This window comes from Peromyscus californicus, unplaced genomic scaffold (genome assembly GCF_007827085.1).
Source record: "Peromyscus californicus insignis strain IS unplaced genomic scaffold, ASM782708v3 Scaffold_96__1_contigs__length_156587, whole genome shotgun sequence".
NCBI lineage: Eukaryota > Metazoa > Chordata > Mammalia > Rodentia > Cricetidae > Peromyscus > Peromyscus californicus.
Window position 1 is genome coordinate 131,351 of NW_026294613.1, and position 11,844 is coordinate 143,194.

Sequence of the window (11,844 nt, forward strand, 5' to 3'; positions counted from 1 at the left end):
CTAAAATCTTAACCAAATTGTTTACATAAATGGGGTTTTCTTTCATATGAGTACCTATCTATTTCCTGACATCAAGATGATATAAAAAGCTTTAAAATATTGACAGGGATAGCGACATGGCCAAGACTTTAACACATGTTCATTCCCTGGACCAAGATCTGGTTTTGGACTTCCAGTAATTCTTACAACAAGAAGCTCCAATAGTCTAACCTTCTCTGGAACCAAAATGCACATACATGTACCCAGAGGAAGACACTCACATATAGCATAATTAAAATAAAAACAAATATTTAAACTAATTTTTAATCATGAATTTTTTTTATATTATAATTCTGGTAATATGGGTTTTGAAGCATCTAAATGATTACAGAAATTTTCTCCATAATGACTTAGTCCATTTAACAGAAAACAAGCATGCAGTCTTGAAGTTGGAGTAATCTCTCATTTTCAGTCTGTGACATCATTTGAGAAGATTTAGAAAATGATACCATGCGGGAAGAATTCAGTCGTGAGGGTTGGCCTGAGCATTTATATCTGCACACCATTTCTAATTTACACTTTCTGCTTTATACTGCAGGGTAAGAATGTGAATTCTTAGCTGCCTGCTTTAGCTGCCATGTGTAACACTTGTTTCCATGCCCCTTTTATGGGGTACTTGTACTGCTCTGGAACCAAGGGCCAAATTAAAACCTTTTCTAAGTTCACTTAGATATGGTCTATTATCAAAGCAACAGAAAAGGAATGATACACATCTGTGAAAATTTACACCAGAATTCATTATTTCATGTATTTGAAGAGAAGTATGAAATCTAAAAGAGTTACATTATCACTTAACTTTATAGGTCTTTTGTCCATATTATTTTTAGAGCTGAGGATCGAACCCAGGGACTTGTGCCTGCTAGGCAAGCGCTCTACCACTGAGCTGAATCCCTAATCCCTCTTTTGTCCATATTATTTGACAGGTGTAAACAAAATAAAAAGAGATATTATAATGCTTGAACATATTATTGACACATTTTAATTTTTTTCCAAAATAATTAATCTTGTGTAGTTGAATATAAGTATGTTGGATCAAGATCATACCAATTCATATATATTCAGATTTCCTTTGATATGAGTTCTTTTCAGATCCTCAAAGTCTAATGTTATATTCAAAGGCTTAAAGATACCAATTATACACTAAAAGTTTTACAGTTACAGGGTTGCTCTGTGTTGTGACTAGGCATTACCACATTGATTATATTCATAGGATTTCTCCTCAATATGTGTTCTTTAATACACTTCAATATGACTGGGCTGTGCAAAGGCATTACCACACTGTTTATATTCATAGGGTTTCCCTCAGTTATGAATTCTTTCATGCAATTGAAGAGCACTATGATGAACAAAGGCTTTCCCACACTGATTACATTCATAGGGTTTCTCTCCAGTATGTGTTCTTTCATGCCTTTGAAGAACAGTGTTTTGGGCAAAGGCTTTACCACACTGATTACGTTTATAGGGCATCTCTCCTGTATGTGTACTTCTATGTACTTGAAGGTTATGGGGCTGAGCAAAAGGCTCTATCACATTGATTAAATTCATAGGGTTTCTCTCCAGTAGGTGTTCTTTTATGCCTTTGAAGATCACTATAACATGCAAAAGCTTTACCACATTGTTTTCATTCATAGGGCTTTTCTCCTATATGCGTTCTTTCATGCAATTGAAGAGCATTGTGATGAACATAGGCTTTACCACACTGATTACATTAATAGGGTTTCTCTCCAGTATGTTTTCTTTTATGTACTTGAAGATGACTGGACTGTGCAAAGGTTTTACCACATTGTTTACATTCATAGGGTTTCTCTCCAGTATGTGTTCTTTCATGCCTTTGAAGAGTATTGTTTTGAGCAAAGGCTTTACCACACTGATTACATTCATATGGTTTCTCTCCAGTATGTGTTCTTTCATGCAATCGAAGAACACTAATACAAGCAAAGGCCTTCCCACACTGATGACATTCATAGGGTTTCTCTCCAGTATGTGTTCTTTTATGTACTTGAAGATTGTGGGGCTGTGTAAAGGCTTTACCACATTGATTACATTCATAGGGTTTCTCTCCAGTATGTGTCCTTTTATGTACTTGAAGATGACTGGACTGTACAAAAGCTTTACCACATTGTTTACATTCATAGGGTTTTTCTCCTGTATGTGTCCTTGCATGCAATTGAAGAGCACTGTGTCGTGCAAAGGCTTTACCACACTGATTACATTCATAGTGTTTCTCTCCAGTATGTGTTCTTTTATGTACTTGAAGATGACTGGGCTGTGTAAAGGTTTTATCACATTGATTACATTCATAGGGTTTCTCTCCCAGATGTGTTATTTTATGTAATTGAAGAACTTTCCAATGAGAAAAGTCTTTTGCACATTCATTATATCCATAAGGTTTTTTAACAGTATGTGTAGTTTCATGCCTTTGAAGATGATTGTGTTGTGTAAATGTTTTACCACATTGATAATATTCATTGGATTTCTCTCCAGTATGTGTTTTTTCATGCCTTTGAGAAAGACTACATGCAAAGGCTTTACCACTCTCAGTATATTCATGTGATTTCTTTCTAGTATGACTTTTTTCATGCCTGCAAGAATAATTGAAAAATTTAAAATCTTTACCACATTCATTACATAGTTGAGTCTTTATATCTGCATGAATTAATTTTACAATTGGTCTAAATATATACAGAACTGAGATCTTAATGTTTTAGCATATTGTTTACACTCAAGTTGTTCCCCTGCATTAAGGATGGCTTTGCATATTTGAACATGCCTGTCATGATAAGAACCTTTATGACCTGGCTCATGTTTATGGCATCATTTTTCTTTGAGATTTTTCACATATTTGAAGAGAACTGTGAGAATTTGGACATTTACCTCACTTATTCCATTGATAAATTTTCCTATACTGTGAGTCATGCTACATGTTCAAATTTAACCAGGACAAACAGCAGCATGTACAGAGACAGTCCTAGTACCCAAAGGGCTTTTCTGTGGTGTATTTGTTGATCTATTCTTAATGAACCTGGAAAACCAATTGTTTGTAAACTTGAATCACATTCAAGAAGTTTACTCAACATGGGACTACTACATATCTTCTATGCTCTGAAATTGAGAGATGGACATTATTTCTTCCCATATCTTTATGTTCATAGAACTGGTATCCAGAGTGACATATGATATAACTATTAAAGAAAGAATAAAAATAAGAACATTTCCACATTTCATTTACAGTTGGACTTTCTGTTCCTCATCAATATGTGGTTTAGGGAATAATGTTTCTCTACAATGATTCCCCTTTCCCCTTAACTCTTGACTCTATCTACCCATTTAACTTAAATTGGAAAAGACAGAACACCTATATGAGTAAATATTCTATGGACTATTTGCTTATTACAAGGTTGTGTATATATTCTTATCACATATTCAATGAGTATATCTTTTGTAATATGAAAACTATGAAACTTAATGGATGGTCAGTTGTACAGCATAGCTTTGATGAAGCTATTATTCAAATGGTGATTTCTGCTAAGGCATTGTTCTTTTCTTCCTTCTTAAAAGAATGACTTGCAAACATAATTCACTTAACTACCATTGAGGTACATGTGTTTATGAGCATCTAATTATCATAGATGCACTTTAAACAGTGATTATTTACACTGTTTCATTTCACTAAAGCTTCCAGATAAATTATATATATCTACAGGCCCATTTTTATCAGCTTTTACATGAAAATTACCTTCCATGTTTTTGAGAACTTTGACAATGTTCTTCAACTTCAAGATCATCCCAATTGTAGCCTAAAATAAAGGACAAGAAAAATGTATGAAATATTACAGAAAACTGAAAAATTAACATTACTATCTTCTGTGATCCTTAGAAACAAATCTGATTTATTCATTTCATTCTTCCTCATTCTCAATCAGAATTGCAGAAGAGCATCAATAACCAAGAAACAGTTGTACCCTTATTTAAAATGTGAAGGAAAATTTATAGTATTACCTATAGCTATGAGGTTCATATAGGTCTCCACCATCACTTCTTTGTAAAGATTCTTCTGTGAAGGATCCATCAATGCCCACTCTTCCTGAGTGATGTCGATATGCACATCATTATAGGTCACTGCATTCTAAAATATGTCATACATAAATATGCCATCCATGTGAATAAAACAAAAGGCATGATACATCATTGTAAATGTATGCTTCTTTGACAAATAGCCACATAATTCTGGTGACTGCTACACATATTCTATAACTCAGACATTACTGTGAAGTCATCAAGTTACTTCACAAAGAAACTGAATAGGAGATTTACATCTATTATTTCTGAATGCTTTGAATTGAATATCATCATGCAAGAGAAATGTCTATTAACAGAGATAGAGAAACAAGCAAACACTTCAACAGTACTGAGCACACATTAGAGAAATTACATGAACCATTACTAACTACAAAGAAGATTTGTAAGCTGGGTTTAATGGCTCATGCCTTTAATCCCAGAACTTGGAAGGTAGAGGAAGTTTTGTGTGCTTTTGAGTTGAAAGTTAGCCTAGTCTATGTAGTCAGTTATAGGACAGCAAGAAGTAAATATTAAAGACTCATCTGCACTGTAAACTTCCAACAAATAAATAAAAAGATAAGATGAACTCAGAGATTGTTTTACTGAAGTTCCTACAAAGAGTTAAGCATTCACTCTAGTTCTGTATTCATCTTCCAGAAATTTGAATTACTCCAGTTTAAACTGTACTTTAATAAATCTTACTAAAAGGAACTGTGTATTTAAGCAGTTACAAATAGAAAGATGATAATATTAGAAATATCAATTTTGTTCATAAATAATCAATACAGGGAAGAAGAAAAGGCTCAGAAGTTAACAGCTCTTACTGTTCTTGTATATAGAGGGGTTCAATTGCCAGTACTTATAAGGGGAATCACACAACTGTTCATTATTCCAAGCTTGTGGGTTCTAAGACTCTCTTGGGTCTACTGTGAGGACCAGGCATTCATGTGGTGGATATCCGTTTATACAGAAAAACAAATCATATTTATTAATAAACATCAAAGCAAATACAACAAGCAAAAAGAATGCCACACACTTGTAATCTAATGACTCAGAAGGCCCAGGCACTATTACTGTCATGAATACTACATTCTAGAAGTGAATGATATCCTTGGCAAATTTCAACATTCAAGATGGTGGGTAAAGCTCAGCAAAACAACATATGCTTGACATGTACAAAAACATATACTCTAGGCCTATCACACAAAATATGTATAAAAAAATCCTTGGGCCGGGTGGTGGTGGCACACGCCTTTAATCCCAGCACTCGGGAGGCAGAGCCAGGCGGATCTCTGTGAGTTCGAGGCCAGCCTGGTCTCCAAAGCGAGTTCCAGGAAAGGCGCAAAGCTACACAGAGAAACCCTGTCTCAAAAAACCAAAAAAAAAAATCCTTGATTGTTGGCCAATCTTTAATCTCAGTATGTGGAGAAAGAGTCAGGTGAATCTCTGAGTTGGAGGCCAACCTTGTCTACAGAGCTACATTTAGAATAGTCAGGGCTACTCAGACAAAGTTTGTCTTCAGGATCAAAAATAAAAACTACAGAATTAAAAAAATCAGGGTAGCAAAAATGGCTTAGCATTGAATATCAGTTCCTTTAGTTGTATCTTATCTGATTTAGTGACACTATATATACTGGTGGTGAAGTCATGACAGCACAAGAAGGAAGCTCCGTGATTCATTTCAACTGCAACTTAGTAGAAACAGAAAAGGAAATGGGTTGAGGCTATCACAACCACCAATGAGATATTTCATCCAGAGAGATTCCTCATACTAAAGGTTCCAATGGCAACCCAAAGAAAGTCACCAAGGAGAGACACATGTTCACATTCCTCATCCTATCTGGGAACTTTTCATTCAGTTGATTAGATCCTGACCCAGGTCACTATAGCCTCAGGTTCATCCATAAAAAAAAAAGAGCATTTAGTCACTTCAATGATGCTCATAGTCTGCAAAAGCCCCTACACTGTTCAAATACCCAAAATCTCTTTCAACACTCATATCCAATTCTTGACTGTGTCATTTTATAAAAACAAAGAACACGTTAAATCTTTCCAACATACAAATGGCACAGAAAACCCATTCTCATTTCAAAGAGGAATTGAGACATAGTGAGGGAAGACAAAGGGAAGACTGAAACCCAGCAGGACAACAATCAAATCTAGTTCTGTGTCAGACACATGCTTCACTTTCAAAGGGCTTAGATTTCTACATCCCCAGAACTTCCCATTCATCTCTCTCTTTGCAGCTAGTTCTCCATTAAAGACGTCTCATAGCTTAAGTAGCAAACCTCTTATGGTCTCAAAATACAACCAAGATGATAGAAGTCCTTAAAAAGAAAATGAATAAGTCTCAAGTAAATTTATGAAAGCACAAATAAAGTATTGGAGTAAACAAACAACCTAAATAAAGCCAATAAAAAATAAACAAATAGTTGAAGGAAACAAAACGGTTTAAGACCTCAAATGGAAATAGAAACAGTAAAGAAAACAGAAACTGAGGCTATTCCAGAAATGAAAAATACAGGACCAAAAATAGGAAATACAGAGGCAAGTTTCACCAATAAAATAGAGAAATGGAAGAAAGAATATCAGGCACTAAAGATACAATAGAAAAAATGGACACATCAGTCAAAGAAAATGTTCGATATAAAACTTTCTTGACACAAAACAACCAGGTAATCTGGGACATCATGTTTCAGGGACTATGTGGGTCCAGCTCCTCAATAGTCTCATCCCAGGGTCCAGGAAGAATCTATAGCCAGTGGGTAACTTAATCTTTGATGGCAGGAAATGAATCTATGTATACAAAACTTTTCATTCCATACACTTTGTTCTTCTGAGTCAATTTTTGTTTGTACTCCTTCTATTCTGCTCTCTCATCTAGCATCTTTCTGGCCTGATTAATATCTACATTTATGTGCTGTCACCTCTAAATTCTATCTTAATTCTCTCATCTAACTTCTGCCCCATCCAGGTTCTCATTCACCTAGTTCTTTTCTATATTAGCTTCTTTCCCATCTCTTTCATCTTGTTCTTCCCCAACTGGTTCTTCCTCACCTTCCATCTTATTCCTCTATTACTCCCTTCTAGCCCTTCAATCCAGTTCTTTCACATTTCAGTTCATTCCTCTCCAGTTCTTAAACATCTAGTTCTTCTATTCTCTTTTCTCTTCTCTGTCTCATCCCACTCTGGAAATAAAACTGTCATTTTATCCCTTTGACCCTTGTCTCTCCAAGATATTGCTGCTCCTGCTGTTTCTGACAAGTGTGCTCAGACATTAGACAACTTGGCTTGGCAACTTCCATCACAGCTAGATGTCCCTTAAGTAGGAAACCTTCAGTTCTGAGTTAATTGTGAAGGGTGGATCTAAAACTAGAGATAAGACCTTAGAAAGGAGAAAGTTAAACTTAATCAGCACATCCACCTGGTCTCCTCAAACAGATACTCTGCATGCTTAAGTCTGTTCTTAGAAAGTACAGAGCAGGCCGGGCAGTGGTGGTGCACGCCTTTAATCCCAGCACTCGGGAGGCAGAGCCAGGCGGATCTCTGTGAGTTCGAGGCCAGCCTGGGCTACCTAGTGAGTCCCAGGAAAGGCGCAAAGCTACACAGAGAAACCCTGTCTCGAAAAACCAAAAAAAAAAAAAAAAAAAAGAGAAAGTACAGAGCATCCTGATAAGACGCTTTTGTGCTTCTGGGGATGGTCCTGGCTGGATTCTGCTAATGATGATAATGACAGAGGGCCTAAAATTCAGGATGCTGGCTAAATTGCTGCACAGAAAGTTATCTAAATATTCCTTTAGTAGAGAGAAAATTGTACCTAGTGAATAGTGAAAAAACTGCAAGAGCACATGATAAATTCATAGCAGGAAACAGCTAATAATAAAAGACAATATTAACAAGACTCCTTGAGCCTCAGTCTGATCTTGTTCCAGGTATTAGCCTGACATAATCAGCTGAAATCCTGCCTCATATATTTTGAAGGCTTGCAGCAATTATGCCAAGATCAAACCTATGAATGATAAAAATAGAGGAAAGAGATAAAACCCAGCTCCAATGTCCTCTAAATACTTTTAATAAAATTGTCTTAAAATTTTTTTTCCTAATTTAAAGAAGGTGTTGATGAAGGTATAAAGAAGCATTCAAAACACCAAATAGATTGGGCCAGAAGAAAAAGTCCACTTGTCACATAATATAACCAAATCACTAATCATACAGAACAAAGAAAAAATTTTAAAACCTGAAAAAAAAAAAACAAAAAAGAGTAGCCTATAAAGGAAGACCTATGAGAATTACACCTCCCTTGTCAGTGGAGATTCTAAAATTCCTAAGGCCTTAGACACATGTAATGCAGGCTCTAAGTAACCACAGAAGCCATCCCAGATTACTATATCTAGAAAATTTTCAATCATCGTAAATGAAGAAAGTAAGATATTTCATAATAAAGTCAAATTTAAACATCATCTTTGTACAAATCCAGCCTTACAGGAGGTTTTTAGAAGAAAATACCCAACCTAAGGAAGATAACTACACACATGAAAACACAGTAAATAAATAATATCACATAAGCAAAATCAAAAGAAGAGAAACACACAACATTAACACAAACACAAACTAACATACTCTCATACACATACCATCATCATCATAAGTAACAACAACAAAAACAACCAATTAAAAAGTATAAATAATAATTATTCCTGATATCTCTCAATATCAAATGGCTCAGTTCCTCAGTGAAGACACAGATTAACAGTATAGATTCACAAACAATCCATCCTTCCACTGCATAAAAGAAACACTTCAGCATCAAAGATGGATTACTAAAAGGTAAAGGCTGGGAAAAAACATATTTAAAGAAATTGAAACTAAAGAGCAGGCTAGAGTACCCATTTATTATGTACCAAAATAGACTTCACACAAAAATTCATCAAAAGCGGTGTGGATAAATACTCCTTAGTCATCAAATATGACATTTCAACTATTAATATCTATGCCCCAAACACAAGGTGACCCACTTTTGTTAAAGAAATACTTCTACAAATTAAATGACACATTGACTCTCACACAGTTTTTGATAGTGGTAGACTACAATACCCACCCTCACCAATGGACAGATCATCCAGACAAAAACCAAATGGAGAAATATTGGAGATTATAGATTTTATAAACCAAATGAATCTTACATACTACAGAACATTCTACCCAAAGAAAAAGAATACACCTTCTTCTCAGTATGACATGGAATTTCTCCATAGTTGATGACACATTTGGACATAATTCAAGTCTCAACAGATGCAAGAAAATTGAAATAACTCCTTGCATTTTATCAGACTACCATGGATTACAGGTGGATTAAAAAAAATAAAGAGAAAGCTTAAAAATTTATAAAAACTGAACAACACTCTACTGAAGAAAATGGGTCAAGACAGAAATAAAGAATGAAATTAAAAAGTATAGAATTCAATAAAAATAATTACACAAGCTATCCAAATTTAGAGGACACAATGAAATTGATAATGAGGAAACTGTATAGAACTGAGTTTCTCCATAAAAAAAGAAAAATACTTCACACTATCAACTTAACAGCACACATGAAAGTACAAGAACAAAAAGAATAAGTATACCCGAGGAGTAGACATGAAGAAAGTATCAAATAAGTGTTAAAAATAAACATATAGAAAGAAAGAAAAATACAAGGATTCAATGAAACACGGAATTGGTTCTTTGAGGAAATCAGTAAGACGGACAAACACTTATCCAAACTACCTAAGAGAAAATTAGTCCTAATTAATAAAATCAAAAGTGAAAGGGGGCCCATAACAACAGACAATGGGGAAAGCCAGGGACTAGTTCAAGGGCTGCAAATGATCGGGACAGGTGACACTCTTTGAAGAACTCTTTCAGCTCCACAGATATTTGAGATAGGCAACACAAGAGCTGGGTTGATGCACAGGACCTGTGAACTTGTGCAGCCCCACCTTGTTGCCTCTCTGGGCCAAGCTAACAGATCACCTACTAAACACATCCTCTCCCTGAGGATGGAAATTCCTCCAGTCCTCTCATAACAAGCACAGCAAGCTCCAGATGTACCACCAGGGAAGTCCCTTTCAGACACACTCATAGAACATGCTCTAGGACATTCCCCATCTCTGGATATGCCCTTCCAGACATTATTTTTAGCCTCATGCAGAGGAACTGGAACTCCTATGAGGACTTCAGTTTTAAAGAAAGAGGAAGAAGCTGGGGCATGGTGGCACTTGCCTTTAATTCCAGCACTCAGGAGGCTGAGGCAGGTGGATATCTGTGAATTCAAAGCCTGCCTGGTGTAGAGAGAGTGAGATGCAGGAAAGACACAAAGCTACACAGAGAAACCCTGTCTCAGAAAAAAGGCAGAATGGAGAGCGTGTGGCAGCTAAACTGGAGAGCTGCTCTAAGATCAAGGCCAGTGCAGACAGAAGGACAGCTCATTTACTGCATTCATAGGGTGTGGAAGAGGAGAACTGGACCTCTAGAACAGGAATAATACAGGAGCTAGGAACCCAAAGCCAAATCTGGCAAGGTAGACCAACCCTGAGCCCTGCAAAGAGATCTCAGGTGAAGGAGAAAACATGGCCAGTACACATACTAACTTAGAAGGTTTGGGTGGACCTAATGAGACCCTCTCCCTAGACCAAATACTACGGGAAACTAATGACTGTTGAGGGGGGGAATTTTTCCCCAAGGATAATTCCCCTAGTTGGTTATTCAAAAAATAAGTGGTCTGCCATGGAATCATATAAAGAGAAGAAATACCCAATGAACTCAGTAGCTCATATATATTTACGTGCATATATATATATATATATATATATATATATATATATATACATACATATATATGTATATATATATATGCAATAGTAATAGCAAAAGATAAACAACTAATTTAATACAGAGTAAGTGAGGGTATGTAGCAGACTTTCTTTTGAGCAACCAACCTGCTCCCAAATCATGGCACAGAGACTTTTTATTAGTTATGAATGTTTCCTATTGGGCTGGAGAGATGGCTCAGAGGTTAAGAGCACTGGCTGCTCTTCCAGATCCTGAGTTCAATTCCCAGCAACCACATGGTGGCTCACAACCATCTATAATGGCATCTGGTGCCCTCCTCTGGCCTGCAGGCAAACATGAAGGCAGAACACTGTATGCATAATACATGAATTATAAAAAAGAACGAATGAATGTTTCCTGTCACACGGATTATGACACAATATGTGTATTCTGTCCTATCTACCCACCCAAAACATGCACACCTGAGAAATCTCTGCAGATCAGAAATTCCCTTTGTCCCCTGGAAATAAACTTCACCATATCACACTATTGTGGCTGATGGTAGCAGAAAAATAGAAGCATTCAAATCACATATTGCTGAAAGATGATCCACATCACCATCTTTACTACCAGTTTCTAAATCATTTGTAACATTTGTAAGACAAATGAGAAAACGGAGTGCAATGTTCAGAACTTCTAGAAACTAAAAGTTTTCCAATATGTTTTCTGACTACACACAAAAGGCTTGCCTATGTGTGCAACTAGACAGTGATATTTCAAGCATAATATTCTCCTTCAGAGTCTCCCCATACCCAGGAAATCCATACACCGGGAGACTCAGAAGACAAGGAGTACTGCTCAGATCACTACATGGATGAACAGAACCACAGTCTGGCTCATGGACCATCCAAGTCCCAGCAGAAATGACAGCTCAGC

The 11,844-nt window shown here is 36.2% G+C and overlaps 1 protein-coding gene across 2 annotated transcripts; it reads right to left on the bottom strand.

Moving 5' to 3' along the window:
• Positions 1–1,747: 1,747 nt before the first annotated feature.
• Positions 1,748–4,108, bottom strand: LOC128105040 (zinc finger protein 120-like). Of its 2 annotated transcripts, XM_052729861.1 has the most exons (4): positions 4,039–4,108; positions 3,776–3,836; positions 2,443–2,540; positions 1,748–2,274 (listed from the first exon to the last, which is right to left on the bottom strand). In XM_052729861.1, exons 1-4 carry the CDS (start codon positions 4,106–4,108, stop codon positions 1,748–1,750), a joined length of 756 nt encoding a protein of 251 aa, XP_052585821.1. The 2 variants fall into 2 exon arrangements, with proteins under 2 accessions (XP_052585821.1, XP_052585820.1); XM_052729860.1 differs by having other exon boundaries at positions 1,748–2,540.
• Positions 4,109–11,844: the final 7,736 nt, after the last annotated feature.

Excerpts from the sequence above, each read along its gene's own strand:
- LOC128105040 (XM_052729860.1), bottom strand. The coding sequence starts at position 4,108 with ATGGATCCTTCACAGAAGAATCTTTACAAAGAAGTGATGGTGGAGACC. Across the intron at positions 3,837-4,038 it reads TATGAACCTCATAGCTATAG|GCTACAATTGGGATGATCTT; the intron begins GTAATACTATAA and ends CCTTTATTTTAG. Across the intron at positions 2,541-3,775 it reads AGTTCTCAAAAACATGGAAG|GCATGAAAAAACACATACTG; the intron begins GTAATTTTCATG and ends TCTTTCTCAAAG.